The sequence below is a fragment of the Struthio camelus genome, chromosome 5 (genome assembly GCF_040807025.1).
Source record: "Struthio camelus isolate bStrCam1 chromosome 5, bStrCam1.hap1, whole genome shotgun sequence".
NCBI lineage: Eukaryota > Metazoa > Chordata > Aves > Struthioniformes > Struthionidae > Struthio > Struthio camelus.
Genome location: NC_090946.1, coordinates 21,297,424 through 21,318,932, shown reverse-complemented (window position 1 = coordinate 21,318,932; position 21,509 = coordinate 21,297,424). Strand labels below are relative to the sequence as shown.

The window sequence follows — 21,509 nt, the reverse complement described above, 5'->3', positions numbered from 1 at the left end:
ACCAAGCGGTAATTCAGCATTATTGCTGCTTCAGTGCACTAATCGCTTAAAGAGCAGCAAAGACCCTATGTTCACTGCCACAAGGCTCCTCCAGCCTCCTGGCCTAAGGCAGGCTTCCCAACCCAGCCGCATCCAGATGTCAAGAGGAATATCCAGGTCCTGATGCAGCATGCCGCTCTGTTCCAGTATGGCCAAAACATCTGTTTCATCTGCTGGCATGCAACCTGCTGCATGCACCGAGACTGCCACACAAAGTAGGGAATAGAAATACAGTGGGAATGAAATGCTGCAATTGCACAGCTCTGTGTAGGTAGCACTAAAAAAAAACCTCCAAACGGAGACAAAAGTTAACATGAAATGCTCAGGTTTGACCATTCGCTATCTCAAATTGAGTTCTCTGGAAAAGAATCCTACATAAAGAGCAGGAAGGAGAACATGCTAATAAAAATTGCCCTTTCCACATAATATGTGCTCATCACCTAATGGAGGAACAGGTCGTAACACTTTACTGGTTGAACTCTTTATGATGTAAGAAAAGGACGAAACAAGAAAGCACAGAAGTAAATCACGTCACCAATTGCTTGTAGTGGTAATAACAACTGCTCTTTATACAAAATACTCAAAACATCGGGTGAGCTGAGGCTTCTGTTAAGTATTTATAATGTCCTGTAGGTAATAGAGTGGGAGTTCTAAAACAGTGAGCGTCTTCTCTGTCACTGGAACATCGAAATTTTATCTTGAGGCATGACAAAAAGAACAAGCATTTTAGTTGGTCCAGTTCAGGTTGTGATAAGGAATAAAAGAATCCTAACAAGTCTCATCATCTCTTCCACTTCGCACATCTATCGTCTTGTATTTTTCCTAGAAATAACGGAACAGTTGCATGCTACCATGCAAACTCTTTGAGTCTCTTACGAAAGCAAGTTAAACCCAAAAGAGTGCTTTGGAAACCACATTTTTTAGCAGCCTTTTTTCCCCCCAAGAGGTGCACCTCATGAGAGGTAGTTTAACCAGGAGTCTTCCTCCCCTCTGCTCTTGCAGAGCAGGAGCACTCTCAGGGTGCAGCCGCCAGTCTTAGTCCTTTCTCTGTCCAGCCGGGGGATGTGGCTAACCCCTCCGTACCTGCCACCGCAGCACACAGCCCACGAGGGCCTGCGGGCTCCCATGTCCCGTCACGGCACGGGGTGAGCACCTGTACCCAGAAGCTGTGAAGCAGTCTTCAGTCCTTCAGCTCAACCACACTTTCTGTGAATCTGTCAACATTTTCTCATAAAATGGATACACTATTACTGCACTTAGAGAAGCATTACCAGTGTCTGAACGAGGTATAACTGAATATGATTAGAAAGTGTTCCTATTAAAGATAAAATGTGAGCATTAATAAAAGCCTGTTATCTTGATATGATGTTGTAAGCATCAAGATAAAACAGAACACAATAATATGTAAAAACTTTGTCAAACGTCTATAGCCTTTTTCTCTACAGGAAGATAGCACAAATGCCATGAAAATCTTTCCCTTTAGCACAAAGATGTGAATTCCTTCCCTCAATGCTGTCAGAACGCTGACATGCTACTTTTTGATCGCAGGTCTTGCAGACTACCATTGCTTACCATGCAAGGAAAGGACAAGATTTACTACCCTGGTGAGTCTATCACATTATATGACGTACCACATAGCTTGGAAATTGGCAGGAAATCTTCAAATCTGTTATGATTTTACATGATAACCGTGACACACTCTGCTTAAAACTATTACATATTTGATAGACAAATAAACATAGAAATAAAATATAAGGTTAGTTAAGTCCAGAAACCTTCAGTGCAAAGCTAGTCACTGCAAAGGAAGACTGCATTTGCTGGAAAAAATAATTTCAAGTTTCTAGTGGATGATGTTAGTCAAGAAATAATCTGGAATGCTGAAGAGAAATCTTTTTAAGGGTTTCCTATGTTTGCCTCTATTAGAATTTGTTTGGGGCATTTTTGAAGTGTAAATTTTACCTCACAGTTGTGGCTACCACCACAGAAGTTGACAGAGCAACAAGCTCACCTAGGAAAGGAGGCAAGGAGCAGGAAGCATGACTCTAAAGACAGCTGGAAACAACGGGTCTAATCTGTAAACCTCAACTCTTACTCCCAGGGAAAGCAAAGCAGCAGCACTCATTTAAAATGAAAATATAACCAGATCTACTCGTTGCATCACAACACTGTTTCCTCATTCATTTTATACTATCCTATTATTACCTTCTCTGGTGATGCAGCACTCAAATTATTCACACATAGAATTTAAAATGTTTCCTGATACTCGTTTAGAAACTCTTCCAAAAATCATTTCTTTACTCCTTTACTGCTAACATACATTTTCACAACAAATGCAAGAGATCCACATGAAAAGCAGTTAACTCAAGAATTCAGACAGTGTCACTCACTTATGTATGGAAATGTGTCCTGGACTAAAGCTAGGATAGAGAGAAGGAGAAGCCCAAAGAGAATACTCTGATAAGGAAAATAAAATGGTATGACTGAAAAACAATCACTTACAGTAAGCTTGCTGAACTGATGACAGTTATTACAGCTCATCCAATTTTGTATTTCAAAATTTTATATATTTCTTATTTAAAAAGAAACGGTAGCATGTAGGATGGGCTCTGCCAGGGAAGTCAGTAGTTTCATTCCAGCTCATGTCAGCAGGATTACAAGCAATTATGAGCAACTGCTTGTTGATCCGTGTGAAATGAGTTGGTGAATGAGTTTCCTAGTAAGCACATGTCCATGTCACTGGTATGATTGCCAGTAGTGTAGACAATCTTAGCTGAAGGGGTCTAAAAACATAATCAGTCTCCTAATCCTACAGGGGATGACATCAACTCAGGCCAGAGCAAGGTAGTGCAATTGCTGCTTCTACTGTAAACTTTCTGGATTTGTCAACTTGGCAACAAAATAGGCAGGTAGAAAATCAGAAGCATCGGTATAAGTAAAAGGAATCAGAACATGTAAAACATAAGTGGCAACAAATGTTCTCCAGAAGTATTCCTTAAGAACTGAAATAGATTCATTCATCTGACCACTCAGAAGGACAAAATGTCATTTATAGCTTCTGCATGTTTCCCAGAATTGTATAGACACGCAACAAAAAAACCCAAGACTCACCTACTCCTGCTAATCACCCCGACAGGCAAAAGCCCTAAAGTTAAATTTCTGCAGGTTCCCATGACAGAAAGATCAGCCACCATCCCAGTAATAAATGGGTGCATGTCAGGAAAAAGGGAAAGTCCCAGTAAAACTACCTCTCTTAATTCCCGTATCTGTACCCCCACCTTGTGAGAAGATATTGAGGCAGCTCTACAATTAACTGCTGCTTGGGGTTTGAAGCCATAACGCTTTTCTACTTTATAAGAGACACAGACAGGTCATACGGTAGCTTGCAGCCATTCTATTATTTTCACTAGCGAAAATGGAAGAAAGACAGGGATATAATAAATATATACTGGCTCTACTGATCAGGAGAAGCTTTATCAGTCAGCTGGGGCATATCTGGGAAAAAAGTCACTGAGGTGCATCTCTAGCATCCCATTCAATTAACATACCATTAAAAATGGTTTGTCCTCGTTCAGCCTGCTGCGTTACCTGATAAGTCAACATATTTAAAATGTATATTTAAATGCAAAAAACAGTGAATTTTTTTTTTGTTGTGAAGCCGAAAACAAGCCCAGTTTAGAGTTATTTTAAGGCATTAAAAATAACTGTGCTTTACAGGCTGCTTAGCAGATCTCTCACACTGATCTTCTACTGTACATTTAGAACTTTCATGCACCTTCAAGGAAAATTAAATAATTTCCTTAAAGGAAGTGCATGCAAAATTATGCAAAACATTTTTTCAAATGGGCTTATAAAAATCACATCTAAAAAAATTCACATTTACACCTCAAAACCAGGTAACTGGGAACTTAGTATTACAAATTCATTGTTACTTGATGCATTTTACACAAGCAAATGAGTATTTAGCATAAGCCTGCCGAGCCTTCTGATAATGGAAGGTTGTGATGATATTTCAGCAACGCTGTTGTGACCAGATTAAAACGGTTATGAGGCCTGATTTTAGCCCTCCCCTAGGTGTTGAAGACTGTAGCAGAATAGATGACTTGTACTGGATGAATTACTATGGATAGTTCCCAGATGTGTTACTTAATAAAGCTGTAGTCTAGTTAAATCTGGTGACTTGTCTTTCTTTCTAATGCCTAGGACAAATCATGCAACTTCTGTGAAAAGATTTTACCTCTTTTTATCACTCACTTCACTTCCAAAATGTCTAGCAGATATGTCAATGCATTTCCACTATTCCTGCATGTCAGTATTCCTGAAACACTTATTTGTTTTTTCGCTTAGCTATTTTCTGTAATTCCAGTTATCCTTCCTAATTTCAACTTTACACAATTCCAAAATACATGCTCCACTGTGTTGACTTCACTAGCGTTGGATTTAAATGTTGTGAATGATTCCTTTATGGCCCTTTAGTACTAACATCTAAACATGCCTTGTTTTTCTTCCCCTGTTGCTTAAGATGCTCTTCCCTCCCCCTTTATTTTGGGAGTGATCTGCAAACCTTTGGCTGTGCCCACAGCCATATGTAGCCTTCATGCCAAGTCTAACATGGACAGATAATTCCAATACTTTGTAAGAGTTAGCACGCTTTTCTAGTTTCTCAATCAAATGGTTTCTAAAAGCACCATGGATAAATATACGGACAACACCTGAGACCAAGAGGGTGCAAGGAGGCTACAGCAGTCACATCTCATCATCTAAAAAGGCTCTACTAAGTGAGAGCAGCATCTGCAAATGGATTCGTTGAGTTCTATCTCGTCTCCTATGAATTCCCCTTTTTGTCTGAATGGGGAGAGCGGGAGGGAACATTCTCTTTCTATAATCAGAGACCCTTGAAAATAACACAGCTGATGATATCTTTCCAGCTCATGAAATTTAGGAGAATTTGTCCATTTTCTGTGAGCGTGCATGCCCGTGTGTGTCTGTGTATATACACCTAGAAGGTCTCCTACAACCATCATAATTCTTACAACTTTTACTTCAGAGGAGAGCTGAGTTACTAAGTTTTCTCTTTCTGTAACAATTAGTGAGGGAGCAATGATAATACAGAAGCAAATTTTTCCTTTGTGGGTGGAGCTGGCTTAATGAAAAACATCTTTGTCTTTAATCTGATTGCTGCTAAGTTCCTAAACATCCAAATATGCTAACAACTTCACGTGAAAAAAAAAAAAAAAAGCCTTATTTTTTGTAATTTGCAGTCAAATTAAGTTTGCTCTAAGGTAATCAGAACTGTACGTTTCCAGAAAAAAACCCTCACTTACAGCTACTTTCTATAAGGCATACACCATATCCATTTCTAGAGCGCTTGAAGGAGTCGAACCGCCAGCTCCAAGCAGCCTCACAGTCAGCCTGTCCCCCAAAGGAGTGCCACAACCCTAAAAGAGCTTTACGAAATGTGCTTGTCCCCTGATGACACTCTGGTAGTGCTGGCCTCCAGTGCTCTATCAGTACATGCAGCAGTAATTTATTTGGTTCTTACTGGCTTCTGAGCAGATACACCCCCCTGGGAGGGAGCTTTGCAAAGCACAACTATTTTAAAACAGAGTCTGGGCTATCAGCGAGGGGCAGCGTGGTGAAGGCAGCGAGAACATCCTGTCCAGGCTGGGGGCTCAGCCCCCTCGGGTCAGCTGGGCTGCAGCTCCCATGCTGACACAGAATAAAGAGACACAGGAAACCTCCTGCCGTCCAGGTTATAAAGATGACATCTTTTCACGTATATGACTTTCCCGATAAGTGAGTTTGCATCTGTGCCGCTTATGATCTTAACGGTAAATTCTCCCTGTAACGGAGCGTAAGGACCTGGAAGGCAGCTGCCCTGCTTGGGAAGATCTAAAGGTGCAGAAAGAAGGGAGATGCCTGACTGAAAAGTCTTGCAGCTCGGGAGAAGAGAGCAGACGCCGGAAAAGAGCAGCTCCCCAAGCAGAGGAGGGGTCTGTCATCTGAAAGGAACAGGAAAACTAGAAAAAGAGAACTAGGCAACAGCTAGTGGCTAAAGTACTTCCTGCAGTGTGGAGGAAATGGCTAACCAGGGACCAGGCTTCGGTTTGCCACATCCAAGACAAGCACTAGAACCACTGGACTATGGAAACAGTCTCTTTCTTAAATTTTCCTGTATTTTATTTATTAAATACTGTGACACTGTTCCATTAAGCAGGAATAAAAGAGAGTAACAAAGAGATGCTGTTTAAGGTAGTCGTTGGAGATGCAGGTCATTACGGGGGTGAGAAAAGGGTCTTGCAGCTGCAATGCTGATGTTTCAAGCCAGTTACTCTAGCTAATGTTTTTTTGTTTGTCTGTTTTTACTAACGTGAGAACAGGGAGATTCCCTCTCATTTTGACCAGGAATGACATCACTGGAGAAGCTACAAAAATTCTCCTGGCAACACTTTCATCAAAATCAGTATGTTCCTGCAAAAAGTCTCAATTTTGATATGCTGTCATTTCCTGGTGAAAATCATTTGGACAGATAACTCAGGGCTGAAGATGAGAAAGAGCAAGAGAAGATGTAGGAGTAAGAAATTCTGCAAAGAAAGGGGGTCATACAGTAAAATACTGACTCAGTGACATCATTTTCATTGATATTGCCACTGAAATAATTCAATTTGATAACACAGATATTACATTCCGAGACATAAACATTCAAGTAGAAAACGGGAACAAGTATAACTATTTCATTGATTTTAATTAAATTTTCGCAAGGATTGCAGGCTTGGCATAATTTTAATTTTATTTTCATTAAAGGGCTTGCTTGGTCTCTCAGAGCCCTAATAAAATCTTCTTTTAACCTCTTTCCTTCCTCTGCTACCATCTACATTTCTATATAAGAAAAAGACCAAAATATTTAAATTCCTACTTCCATATTCTGAAATTTGCACATACCATTCCCTTAATTTAGGCCACTACTCACTGTATCATAATAAGGAACATTCTGTTAAAATATGCCCACCTCGAGCTCAGTAGTCTTTGAATGCTACATAAAATCATTCTATAAGGCTAATGAAGACAGAAACTCTGCCTGTAACAATATTAAGTTTGTTTTCTCTAGTGATTCGAAGAAGTGAGCAATCTGTCAGTAATACATTGAGGGAAATTACTTGTCGTGTAGGAATTCCTGCTGACAGTCACTCACTCACAGTGCTGACCCAAACATCTACCCGCTGACAAACAAATTACAGTGTCTAACTTTGAAAAGGTAACTAGCTGTTTTTAATTTTGATTGGTCTCACCAAATCTCTTTCACATTTACCCAATCCCTATTCTTCACTGTGTTAAAAAAAAGAAAGGACAACCACATGGTTTTTGCATTTGAAAAAAATATTATTGCCTACATCCGAGAGTGTTATGTCAGATAAAGCTGTTAAACTGTGTCTAACCAACATTAAGACTGGCAGCCTTGCCAGTGACTGACTGGGTGAGTGAACACATTACTGAGACAGCATTGTAGAAATTAATTTTCTTCAATAAAGTGATTTTTAAGGCTCATATATTTCACAATCTAAACATATGTCACTGTTTCATAAACAAAATAAATGGATTAAAATAATACATTACCAATATGCTGACACATGGAGATATTTTAATTAGAAATACTTAAGCTGCGTGATATTTAACTGCTATATTTGTTGAAGAGGAGCATGCATCATTTAATAAGACATAAGGCAGGTACATCGCTTTGCATGATGTGGTACCAGAGTGGGACCAAATCACCTCCAGTGTAAGCTATCACTATCAGATTGCATTAGCCCCACTAAAAAATTGCTTTAAGGTTACAACTTATAAAGGAAACTCCATAAAGAGATGCAGTCCACTAAAACAACTTTTTCATTGGAATAATAAGTCACCAAGATTCTCGTTCCTGAGAATAATATTTCTTCATAAAAGGCCACATTTAACATCTTAGCTATTTAAAGGCCATATTTACATGACTGTCGCATAACATTGGCCTCTTTCCTGCACATTCTTCTTGACTTACTTTAAGGACCAGCACTAAAATAGCTGAGGAAAGCAAATGTCAACTGTGTCCTGAAATTTATATGTGTGAGAGAATTGGAATAAGTAGAAATGTAATATATTGTTTACTGTACTGAGTGCCCTCTGTTCTCTAAAGGTCAAAAGCATTGTAACCTTAGAGTTACAGTTTCTGATTGTTCCCAGGGTTAAATACATTATCAAAATTAATGGTTCAAACCCCTCAACCTTCAGATATATGAGTATTCATGCCTCCATCTGCTGAACTGTTCAACTAAAAATAGCATTCTTTGGCCTTCACTCGACTAATATTGTGCCCCTGAGGCAGGCTATGCAATGCTTCAGCAGCGCACTGGATCCGCACCCAGCGGTATAACAAAAGGTCATTTACTTTGTCTGCAATTAGAAGAGAGAACGGAGGAGTAGGATGAGGTGGGAGGGGAGAATAGGAAGAGACAAGTATGTGTTTAGTTAATATTTAAATTTTTTTAATGGATTATAAAAACTTCAGGCTTCAAGAACACAGCTGCAAGTATAGTTAAGACTTGCCAAGGTTCATTAGTGTTATAAGCGATAAATTTCAAAGGACAAATTACACAAATAGTTTGGGGAAAAAGTTATGAACTAAAGCTTTTCTGTTTTGCTTTTTTTCCTTGAGCTCACTTTGTTTAGGAATAACTCCAGCTAGCATCATTGTACTGCTTCCACTTCTATCAACAGTTTATCAGCGGTGGTTGAGAGTTGCGACATTGCCTTATTTATTACATAAACTGCTTTATAGAAATATATAAGAATGAAAGCAGATTTTTAAACAATAAAGAGCATGCAGTAACATTCCTTGTTTTAAAGTGGGGACAGCTACGTGCCAACTCAGCCACCACAGGACTTCGCAGGAACTAGATTACTACTACTAGCACCACGAAAGTTGAGAAAATCCATTGCATGAGCCAGCTCACTCTTTCAGCAAGACTACCGCGCACGCCTATCTCGAGTCAGCTAAACATCTGAAAGGTAGGGATAAAATTCAGGAAAATGGGGAAGGAGAGAAACTCCAGAGGAGGAGGCGATAAAAACAGAGGAGCAAAGGGAAAATTACTGACATGTTACCTAAAGTTAACCCAAACAGCACGCCACCGCTTCAGGAACACAGACTCGCATCAACATGTGGTAATTACAACTTTCTTTCAGGATATTCAAAGCTATATCCAAATATTTACGGTGTTTTACTGCTAGCTAATCAATATGCTAGCTAATCAATGTGCCGCAAAATATTAAGAGTGGATGGGTCAAAATTTAGCTTCTTTACTCAGCTCTGTTGTTGAAGGAGAATGTTTTAATTTCATTGTATGCGAGGCCCCCGAGACTGAAACTAGTTACTCGAGAGATTAGCAGATGTGATTTCAATACACGTTTCTTTACTCTAGGTGATACATAACCCACTGGTAAACCACAGACATGCAATCCAGAGAAAATGCATTTTGATACCAATTTGCTCAATAGCTTCAATAAAATTGGCAAGTCATTAATTATAAATTTCCCATGGAGAAACATTCTCTGTGGAACAATTGTCATTGTCACGTGATGCAGCTGGAAATAAATTGTTCTCTGGGCTATTGGAGTGACAGCTTCCACACAAGCTATCCTGACACACAGAAAGATGGCAAATACAAAACTGCTGCTACCTCCTACCTGAAGCGTGGACATCCCTAACAACATAAGCGAAAAAAGAGCAGAGATTAAAAGTCTGAAGCCAAGAGAGAATTTTCACGGAAGCTGGATATGGTTTATGGAATATAGTTTTGCAAGAAATAAGAATGCAAGGGTAAAGTTGAAACGGTTACAGCTAACGCAAAACTTTTTTGTTGGAAATAGTTTTCCCTCACCAAGTTCTTCAACCATAGATATCATACACACACATACACGTAGAAACAGAACTAAACCTGCAGATGAATTAGCTATTTCTCCCACTGGCTGAGAGGAGCAGAGATTATTTCTGTGATCAGTATTTACAAGCAGTTGGGAAATGCTCAGACTCCATGGTCACAGGAATCGCGTAAATAAATAAGTGGGTGGAGCGCACGGAAGAAAGGGAGCAGGAGAAAGAACGTGTAAGGGAAGCAAAGATGGAAAACGAGCTGAAAGGCTACTCCCCTAATAGTCCTCCTGATGCATCAGGTATAACACCAAATTTCTTTCCTCAAACACACCCCAATAAAGTGTGCTTTTAGGGAGCATTGAGAGAAATTACACAAAGAGAAAATTAATACTAGGAATAAATATAATTCAGTCCAGCCAATTTGACAATCAGATAAGCTGGTAGCAACTCAAGGCCAAAGTACTACTTAGGTGTTACACCCACGACACGGTCGTTATAAAGGTTTTGAAAATTCACAAAGGTGATATTCAAATAAAATAAAAAGATGGGAAACAAAGAAAAAAACATTTTAAAATAAATATATCTGAAGAGAAAATCTGGCCCTTCAAACACTCAAACGTTTCTCAATTTATTTGCAACACTTTGTTGGTTGTTTTCTTTGCTCTGTAACTGTACTAGTGGTTTATAACAGCTTTGCCAGTCATTTCTGCAAATTAATAAAATGATTTTATAATTTGAAAACAGGGCTGATATGCAAATAGCTTTGTGAGTCCTAGCTACAACTGGTTCTTGTAAAAGAACTGAGAACGTCTGTTTTACACATTGTTTCTGCAGCAGTTGAATAGTCTTTATCCTCTCCTGCCCTACAGTCCTGTGTAGGTTTACTCTTTGTTGTGTTGCGCTTCAAAGGTAGCCAAAATCACCTCTCTGTTCACAAAGATGATTCCTGAAGTATTTTCCCAACTAAAGCTAACAGAACTTCAGTAGGTGTTCAAACACAGATTTTCAAAGGAGTGAAACTGGGTACCTGCAATTGTTCCTTCTGAAAGACTCCCCTTGGTTTTAAGCTTGGAGATGTCTAAGATATAGTCTTAATATTAACGTCCCCCAAAAGTATTTTTGGGATCTCTTTCTCTGCAAGTGTCAAGATGCTATCTGTCCAGGTTGTGAGTCTAGGTTCGCTTAGCTGTAGGCTCAAGGAGTCTTTTTAGCCAGTTCTGGACTACCACTGAACAGTGAGTTCTGCTCCTGTTTACGCTTACCCCAAGTTATCTCTGCAGGAACACCAGCTACACGCTTTGGGTAAAGACTAGAGAAGTTTTAACTTGCTTGGCTCCCCTTGGAAAATGACAGAATTGCAGAAGGGTAAGTGAAATAGATATTTTGGTATTAATATGGCAGTTCTTTGCTACTTTAGGCACAATTTATCCATATTAAGTATCTGAAACTAACCCTAATCTAACTCAAACAGGGATTTCAAAGGTTTGCTTGCAAATAGTTACATGCATCTTTAATGGTTTTTCCTCTCATGTTCACTGTCACTTGCTTTCCACACATTTTAACTCTGAAAGCTTATGACTGCTTCTTCATTATTTATGACATTGTTGTGTCTTTTCTTGTGAAATTAAAAACTTCTTGCCACAAAAAGCTAGCTAATAATATGGCACATAAATCATTCTTTCACAACATTTGGTTCTCTATATGCCAAAAATAAATAAACGACCAAACCAAGGCTCCTGACCGTGCTTGGCATCTGACCAGCTTAATGCATGGAAAGGTTAAGATTACCTAAATACAGAAGCTAAGAGAGTTTGCAATTTATTGTATTGTCAGCACCACACTGTCTGAGAAAAAGGAAAAAACCTAATAACACACATTTACTCACGGCCCCGACTAAAGGTAGCGTAGTACAGCTAGAGGGAAAAGACTAAATGAAAATGAAGTGGAAAAGGATCTCTGAACATATCTCCTGACAACTGGTTATATAATTAAAAAAATACCATTAACTCCACTGATACAAAATTCACAGTATAAAGTTTTCCACTCACAGTATCAAGGCTGGCGGCACACTGCTGTATTTGCAGTGCCGTAAGTACACAAGGTGTTAATCCTCCTGGGCTGTGCTCAAAAAATTATTTAACATTCAGACTATTATTTAGCATACAGCTGGCTCACAGTTTCCCCCTAAAACGTTGGCTGGCGTCCCACATTTTTTTGTTCTGGCACATACCTGGAGCTGCAGAGGGCTGAGTCCAGAAGCAGCGGCAGCTGCCATCGTAGAAGGAATGAACTGCACCGGGTAGTTCTCACCTGTCGGAGAACAATGCACGCAGGTTCAGACAATGAGCGCAGAAGAGCAGCCGACAAGCGCAAACAGGGCCCCAGCACTGCCGGGGCTCTCCAGCACTCCTCTAAGCCTAAACATCTGCAAAAACAAAAGGCTTAGCTGGGCACGGGCTTGCCATGCTCCCCTGGAACTTTTTGTTAGCAGATAGCTGGTAGGCAAACTGGCAAAACTTAAACGTGATACTCCCAATTTGCAGTTGCCGAAGCAACGTTCCAGTCCAGCACGGGAACTTGGGCACAAAACGGGGCTTAGACACACAGACGAGATACCTTAGGAAACCCTGGTGATTCCCAGCAGGAAAAAAATAGTTGCTGCTGGGTGTTGCTCAAAAGAGCATAAGTATGTTCTAATCTGGGAAAAGGCAGCCCCGACAACGCAGGACGATTTCTTTTCAGTATCAGGTGGCTTTTTCCTGGGCAAGCTACCTATCAGCACAGGTCGAGGTTGTTTTTTCTGTTTTTGCTTTGAGGTTTTCTGTCTTGTGACCATTCCCTTCAGGTAGCCACAGACAAAAGTAAAATTCAAGCACTTTTAAAAACAGCCTGAAATATAATTTTGTCTATTGCTTAGACCCTGGGCCCTGCTCAAGTTGAAAGGTTAGGAAACCTAAAATTTCTGTGTTCTGTTCACTAGTAAGGAAAAATATGTACCTTCTGCATCGAGAGGACAATGAATACTCTGGAAAATAAAAAATACTACTGATCTAAAAGAAGTACTGCAACTTCATATTTCATAGCATCTATGGGTCCTGCCACTTCCGAGCCACAGCAACAACATGTCATACGGTGCCATTAAGACTCTTAGTCAATGTAAACAATGAGGGAATGCTGGAACAGCTTAACAGTGCAATCTGCAGTATGAAGATTAATAAAGCGATGGATAAATTACACAATAACTAGGATTTTATGGCGTATCGCTTTGACTCAAGCTTCTTATTTAAAGTCAGTGTTATGTACTATCTGTAGGCTACATTTTAATAGGCTGCTCTTCTGCACATTTTTGAGATTTGTAAGAAGTCTGTTTTGTGTGAATTTTCCCACATTGAAAGCAGACTCATAGTGAGGGAAAATACAGAAATCCAAAATAGTATAATCAGGACATTGCAAGAGTTAGATTTGTTGTCAACCCCTTCAAATAAAACACAATTCCTGAAGTCTTTGCAATCACTCAGTTCCTCAGAATTCTCCCTATTTACCACCTGAAGTGCTATTGTATTCAGCGCAGTTTAAATGTTCAGTTGTTCCACTTTTTTAATAAATTGTACATTTCTAATCCACAAGGTCTCTTTGCATCATATCCATAATACCTCATCAGACCATTGAGCACAGTATGTGCTTGTACACAGTCCAGTAACAATTGGCTTCTGATTGCATATGAAGCTCTGCTACAATGCATTCACTAACACTATATTGTACTGGTGTCCTATGGAGTAATGTTCAAAATATCTCCTCTTATTTTCCCCCTTCCATGAGGTTGATTTTGGTTTGCAAAGATGTTGGTTTTTTTTTTTTCCCTTAAAAAAGGCAACATAAAACCCTAAATTCTTTTCTTATAGTACTAAAGCTGTCTTTTTATGGTTAAATAATTCTACTCATCTCTTTGATATTTATATGAAATTATCTGAATAAGTAAGATCCTAATCTAAGTTAAATAATGTTTCTTTCACAAATATCTTACAAGGTTTTAAAAAAATCACAAAGATGTTGAATTAATGATGCCTTAAATGGGGGGGAAAATAACCATCCGAGTTATCAGCATGGACTGCCTTGCAGAACATTTCGGAGGCATTCTTTCTTTAAATATCATGAATTATTCATTCCTGTTCCACACAGCAATCTCCTCTTCCTCCCTCCCCCTCCACATACACTTTTCAAGTTCAATACCAGTTGCTTTATTTGTACTAAAACATTTTCCATGTCAAACATATTTTTAAAAAAAATCAAACTCTAAAAGAATTCCCTGTGGCACTCCTTTTTCACAGCTGTCATGCTTCTATAGCTTGAAATAGCCGGATATTTTATACAGGCACACGCGCACACACACACACACACACAGGTTTTGGCTTCACAGTTAATTTAATAATTTCTCTGCCACACCCTGTAGTGTTCTCTTGCTCACCTGCTGGCTACAGTTCTTTCTTTTGTAAAGGGAAAGTATAATTTTATATTTATGCCATTTCTATATTATTAAAACATAATACTGCTCCTTCTTTTTTCTCTCATTTTAACACCTTGAATTATGGTTAAGTCCTGGTGTGTTAACAATACCATTATGCTGAGAACAAAAATTAATACTCTTTTAGCTAGGGAATATTTTGCTGACACCAAGCAGAAAGCAGAGCAAAGGTACTTCTTGTTCTCCCTTGAGGAAACTCTGCATGCAGGGAACAGACTGGTTTTAATTTTTAATTACAGAAGGTACATATTTCCCCCCTCTAATTTTCTCAGTACAAGAATGGATCAAGAAGCTTCTCGGTAGCTGTTTTGGCAAGAAATCAGTCAACGTATTGTAGCAATTTTTTTCAAATTTGTTTCTCTATCTGGAATGCTTGCGTGCAGATCCATTCTTCTGCTTTCGTACAAAGGAAGACAAAACGTGTTCAAACAGGTCTGCTTCAGGTACTGGTGCGCGCTGGCCTCTGATAACCAGGAGGGAGAAGACTGCTGACAGAAGAAAATCTGCCTGTTTTGCAAACTGAGCTCTTCAATCTTGTTGCTGTGTTGATCGTTATATATAAATTGGTGTTTACAAACCATGGAAAAGCATGCCTTCTGTTTCATTTCTCAGGTTGGGCAACATTTCCAAACGAATAAAGGCCACAAACAATTGTACCATGCTCCTCTACCTTGAAATAACGCAAATGTTTCTCTGTTTGTCTTGCATGAAGCAAAGCAGCTTAGTGGATTTTATTCATAGGAAGTATGGATTTACTGTCCAGATTGAGGTGATCTGTGAGAAAAAGGGAGCCCAGCGAAAAGATGACACAACTCTAGTAAAACGCCGGTTAGGGGAAGGTGCTGGTTTTGCCACTCATCTTTTCTGAAACCCAACCGTAAGACATAAACTGACTCTCCTCATCTCACTCACAGAGCTTTCTGCTTGATGATAGTCTCTCCACTTCGGGATTGTAACTTAAAATCTGTCCCCTCACACTGGGCGCTCAAGTTGCCACTTGCACACTTTCCGTGTGTAATCACAGAATAACAGCAAACAGTCGGAAGAGGCTTAGTGGATCTTGTATCTGGCAACTGACCTTCCCAAGGCAGAATGAGCAGACCGAGGAGAGCACACCTCTACTCATGCTGTTGTCAGGATACATCACGCTGACACAAGAGATGCCCATGCCTGTAATATTCCTGCACAGGACATGAGGGGTTGTTTTGTGCACGGACATCAGGATCAAGGAAGATGGTAATAAAAGTAATAGGCCAAAGAGATATCATGGAGAATCTGCTCTCTCCGGTGATGCTATTTCAGTTCTCCTGGCTGTGTTTGGGACAAGGGCGACCACAGCAGTGCCTCTCTGAGCGCCTCATGCTCAGCAAACTCAGCTGCACTAGCAATTGTCTGCCTCTGGAAAAAGCACTAACTTTGGTGGAAATTGCAGTTGAAAATATTCAGCTGCCTACTACCAGTTCCAGCTGTTACCTCAGCTTTTAAAACTGAGGCACATGTGGATTGCTGCACTGCATCCTGAGGTTACTGATTCCTTGTTCCGACCAGCTAAGCCCAAGAGGGAACACACGACAGATTTTAACTCAGTCCTGGGGAACTTCCTTTAGAAATGAGACTCACACAGCACCTCCACCATACAAAGATACGCAGCGAACTCAGTACACAGTTGATTTGATGTACGCTTTCTGCTCTTTCCTGGCAAAAGGAACGGCAGCTTACTGAAAATAGAATACTGTGCTATATACAACAAAGTTCCTCACTGCTTTAGGAAAAACTTCTGAAAGGACTGTTCCAAACGGAAACAACAAAGATGGGTATCAGTAAAAGCCAGGACATTCGAGTCATGTAGATTAGCTATGCTAATCAACGACTTTAAGTGGGCCTTATGATATATATTTCACAGTATTGGAAAATCCTAAGGTCCAGTCTGATAACAATGAGCCTGACAATTTCATTTGTTGTGCTTTTATATGCTTATCGTCCTCGATTTTAAAGGAGTTACTGTTGATTCACCCCACTGCAAGCAAGAACAGAACCAGGCCAAAACTTTATCTTCATTTCTCACTTTTTTTTGCCACTGACCTAGGAAAACAGTCTCCATTTTCGTATTTCCTCATATTATCAGCAGAGCAAAATCTATCGTTATTTTTGTGTCTCAAAGAGAATGACCTGGATAGGGAGATGGAGGTTATTTCTCCATCATTCTAATCATGGTCTATACATGAAATATGAATAAACACCGTGAAATACACTGCAGCGTATCACTCTAAAAAAAAAATCCTCTGAATCAGGGATCACACTCTCCATACCTCAAGGTCTATATTTTTTCTATTCTGTTTCATTGACACTTTCCACATCTGGTAAAGAACTGTCATAACATAGAATATTTTCAGAAGACTATTCAGGAAAACTGATCATTGGTTTCCAAGTCACGCGGACTGCTGTTAGGCAGACCGCATGGAGAACGGCCCTCCCACTCTCCGCAGGTAGCGGCTTTGCTGCTCAGAGAACCGTCTGGCTGCCACGCAGCGTTCATCCATACCTTTACTCTGCCATCATTGTTCTTCTTTGGTTACTCGTAGTCCCAAAACTTGAAGGAAGTAATACTTTAGGCACTGCAAGATGGAGGGGGAAACTGTCTTCCTTCCTTGTCCCACTCACCAGCTGGAAAACAACAACCCCTCTGGACCCAGTGCGCTAATGGGGACAGGCTAATCATTTTCAAGAGTACTCCAACCCACTGACTTTTCCTGGATGCATGTGGCTGGTTAAGTGAAGGGCAATTCACACTGGGAGAACAGGTATAATGGTACTTCTGTTATCCACCAGTTCCAACTAGTAAGTAGAGTGGTCACAGTCAGAAAACCAGAGTAGTTGCTCTGCTCTACTTGGAATGCAAAATAATGCTATTAACTGTGTGGCATCTCTGGGTAAGTATTAGCTCCCTACCAGCTGCCGCTCGCAGCTTCCCGCTGGAATAAGGGGCGACCCCCACAACCAGGTATCCTGCAAGGCTCGTCAAGCGCCTGCAGGTCAATAGTCACAACAGTCATTTGAGATGCACAGCGCCCTAAAGTTCTAATTAATCCAGTATACAGTATAAATACTGAAATATGTATAAAAAATTAATTAGGTGGTCTATGCAGCTCTGATTTCTCAATTAGTACTTACCATGCCGGAAAATTATATTACATGACTTTGAGATACATAAGGAAGCATGGGACTTTGGGGATTTTTTTTTTTAAATGTAATTATTACTTGTCATCAGTGCTTGCTAACTGCTTCATCTGCTATAGCTCCAAAATAAGGGAGAGAGGGCTGCAGTCACCTAGCGTTATGGATCCTGCCAGGTAACAGGAAGCTCTATCCTGTAAGACTTACTTTAATAGAAATTTTAGCAGTGTTTCAACCATTCCTAGAATTTCTCTACATTATGTCACTTCTGAGCCCAGGAGTTCAGGCGTCAAGATTGCCTGTTCTCATAGGGTTCCTGATCCTAAATCCTCCTCGCCTCAAGAGGACCTTCCATTAAAGGCATGACCTAGTGTAGCTTGTTTTAGGAACGGCCATTTTCTTACTGAAAGGCATAAAGTTTAATGGCAGATTTGCAACAGCACTCAGTAGCTTCCAATCTTGGCATCAAGCTAAACAGCCAACAGCTTCTTCCCCACTTAGCCAACGAAGATACACCTGCATGGACACGTACAGATAATCATACCCCCACTTGTGCTCCACGGCAGGACTTTTTATCCTGGCTATAGCAGCACATGAACGCTGATATTCTGTGCTTACAAGCTGGAGCTGGCTAACATCTAGCCCCTTTTGCAGACAAAGCAAATAAATGACTGTGTGCATACGATCACTGGACATTCCCCAAATGACACAGACAGGGTTTCAAAGGTGCCCAGTTCCACATTATTGAAATCCATCTTACTGTATTTTCTGAATGCCAAGGAAAACTGGCACTGTCAAAACTCATGCTTGCCTATGTCAAACTAGATTAAAATGAAATAGAAACTAAACAGGCAGTCAAAAAGAACACTGTAAGTATCTGAAGGGTTAATCTACCTCCTTTCTCTCCTCTCTGTCTTTAGAAGTAGCAGCAAGTCTAAACTGACAGTTCTAGAGGTGAAAGTTTCATTCCTTCACAAAAGTGGAAGAATATAGGTAGCTGCAGTCAAGTTCATAAATATTCCTCAGAAATGACTTTGAAGAACCCTCTCTATGAAAGAGTGTAGCTTAATCTCCAGTTTCATTAATTCCTTAACTACTGTGCCGAGTGCCAAAAATAGGAATTAATCAATACCAAGTGTAGTTATGGTTTTTTTTAATCATGCTAAACCACCCAGCTACCTTTGCAACACATGCTGTAGAACTTAATAAATATATTAAAATATAAATAGTCTCATTGCATGCAAGCTGAGCTGACTATAATCAGATCATAGTGACTTCTGGTCTTTACTAACATCACCTGGATATAAACCACTAATGTACCAGCAAACAGCTTAGCTGCATTCCCATTAGCGGCGTTCTGAGACAACTAGACCTTGATCTCTGTCTGCATTTTGGTCTTCTAACATTTGTTATATATCTCCCTTTCTGCATTCCAGCAGGTAATAAAATCACCTGAAGCAGTATCTCCTTCTGCTGTGAGATTGACAGGATCACAGGTAACGCTGTGTAAGCTTGATAAAGTGTTAGGATAGGTGCTATACGGAGGAAGGCATTAGCCAGGGCGCCCTGGACAAATTCCACAACTGGCAATTCTTATTTTGCCTCTTCTTTGGAGGCAAAATATTCTTTACTTTGGTCCCCCAGTTGTTGTGGGATGCTCTTATGTGGGAATAACCATCGTTCTTTGCCCTCTAGAGCTAGCTGCCTTTCAGAGCTCTGTTAACTGTTTCTTCCATATAGTGCATTAGTTTGTCAAACTGGAAAAGAAGTTTGGGGTTTCTGAAACTGAAAATAAGGTAATTATCGGACAAAGATGCTATGTTTAAAGAGGAATGGCTCTAGACTAAAGAGACAGAATGGAGTGGGACAAACGGAAACGCTTGCTGAAATCCTGCTTGGCTTCACTTCATCTAATATTAAGTAAACTTGCTAGAAGAGATTTTAGGTTCAACCTGGCTTTTAATTAGTATGCTGTTTACATCATCTATTATGAGGCTTTCCTTTGGCTTTGACCCTGCTCCTGCGGCAGCCAACTGCAAAAACACCCCTAACATCAGTGGGAGCAGGATCAATGCTTTACTTTGCAAATTTCATTTTTAATGTCAAAAAAAGAAACGGGTATTTATGTTTTGTCGTTACTGGTTATCAGGTTAATATGCTAAAGGAAGCTTGACAGGGAATACTATTAATGAGCAAAATAAGGTTTCTGCTTCTGGGCTGAGGTCACTTACAAAGAATGTACAAATGAAAATAAGGTTGACTTTTATTTACTTAACTATCTTCCTACATTGAATTCCTTTGGCAACATGTCTTTAAACATTTAAAGCCCTGTTTACAAGGAGGCTCTGAAAGTAGCTTCAAACCATTATATCCCTAATTGAATTCCCCAGGAGTCCTGTAAACTCAGAGGAAAAAAGAAAGAAATCATAACATTTGCTAAATCATCTCAAAACATATTTCACTGCAAGGTTATGTGACCTGTTACAAGTCTCAATGACGACTGGGATTGAACTACCGAAATCTTTTATTATCCAGATTGAAATCAAACAAAAAGTTGCCCGTTTGAAGCATGCTAATTAAATTATACTTGCTCTGACATTTATCACTAATTAAGGGTAAGAACTTTGGCACAAAAGACAAGTATACTGAAGATAAGAGAATTAATACAAGATAGCTTTTGTATAATGACACTGGGCAGAGCAAATGCAAATTAGTAGATTAGTAGGTCAATATGTTCAGAGCAGACGATTTTGTGGGAAGTAAAGGTAAAAAAATCATGATCTTCAGTAACCAATATTCCATCTATCTCCTTCAAATCAGAAGTTTTTTTCAAGTGGAGTTGCAAAACTTTACATTTAATTTCCAACCTGCTATTCCTGTTGTGTAACATCCTCTGTCAGACAGATCACACGAGAAGCTGCAGCTAATATCTTAAAATGTTAAATAGCTTCATATCCCTGTCAGCTTACCTGGCTTGTAAGTTATTCCTGGGGGGAAGAGGAATCCCTGCTGGGCTGCAGCAGCCGCTGCCAATGTCCGCTGGTCGTGTGGAAAAATTGGGATCATGAGCGGAGGCATGTGACCCTGAACCTGCTAAACAGAAGAGAGCCTCTGATCAGAAATAGCACAAATTTGTCTTGACAGGTATTTCTCCAGGACTGATAGTGTTCTTGTGTTCACACAGTCCCACAGAACCTTCTCCTTAATGTAATCCCTGCCAATTGCACATTATCACATCAAAGCCCTCGCTAACATTGTTTTCCCTCAGTGTCAAAGGTGTAACAGTCTCGGTGAACTGCACATTTTCCTACTTCTTGCTCTTCTTGCTGGTTCTCGCTCTCTTTTTTTTTTTTTTTTCCTCCCCCAATTAATATTCCCTGTCCTGGTACCAGGTGGAAAGATAAAAAACCTTTATAATATACTATAGGTTCTTTTAAAAGAAGAGTGGTACACATTTCTATTAATTTCTCACAAGTTTTCTGATCTTTGGTCATAGACAGTAGAGTGATAAGCATTTTAGAAGTATCCTAACATTGTGGCAGCTACTTTGATGTTAAAGTTTTTGTATCCTTAGGGTAATTTTAATTCTGAGACCTTACAACATTGTATTGTTCAAATATATGCCAACAACTCAGGTATGTTATTTCAAAATCTCGCCACACTATTAAACAGCCTCCTAGACAACACCCCAGCTCTTAAGATTTAAGGCTACAACATCTTGGCTCCCAATTAAACTAACCTCCTTTGCCATACACACCTCAGTATAACATATAAATTGCTTGTCTGTCTAAGCAGTTTTATAGCTTTATGCACTATCATGTAGCTTGGTAATTACGGAGTTGTATTCAGAGAGCATTTCAAAATAAAACC

General features: G+C 39.7%; 1 protein-coding gene across 19 annotated transcripts in view; it reads right to left on the bottom strand.

Annotated features, from left to right (window-relative positions):
- The window catches only part of SOX6 (SRY-box transcription factor 6), a 380,365-nt gene that overhangs the window by 77,199 nt on the left and 281,657 nt on the right, over positions 1-21,509 (bottom strand). For 12 of the 19 annotated variants that reach the window (XM_068944941.1, XM_068944942.1, XM_068944952.1 and 9 more), the window contains 2 exons: positions 20,609-20,732; positions 12,174-12,253 (listed from right to left, as the gene is read on the bottom strand). In XM_068944941.1, coding sequence (XP_068801042.1) covers positions 12,174-12,253; positions 20,609-20,732 — 204 coding nt within the window. The remainder of the gene's footprint in view (positions 1-12,173; positions 12,254-20,608; positions 20,733-21,509) is intronic. The other 7 variants (XM_068944948.1, XM_068944953.1, XM_068944949.1 and 4 more) reach the window with 1 other exon arrangement.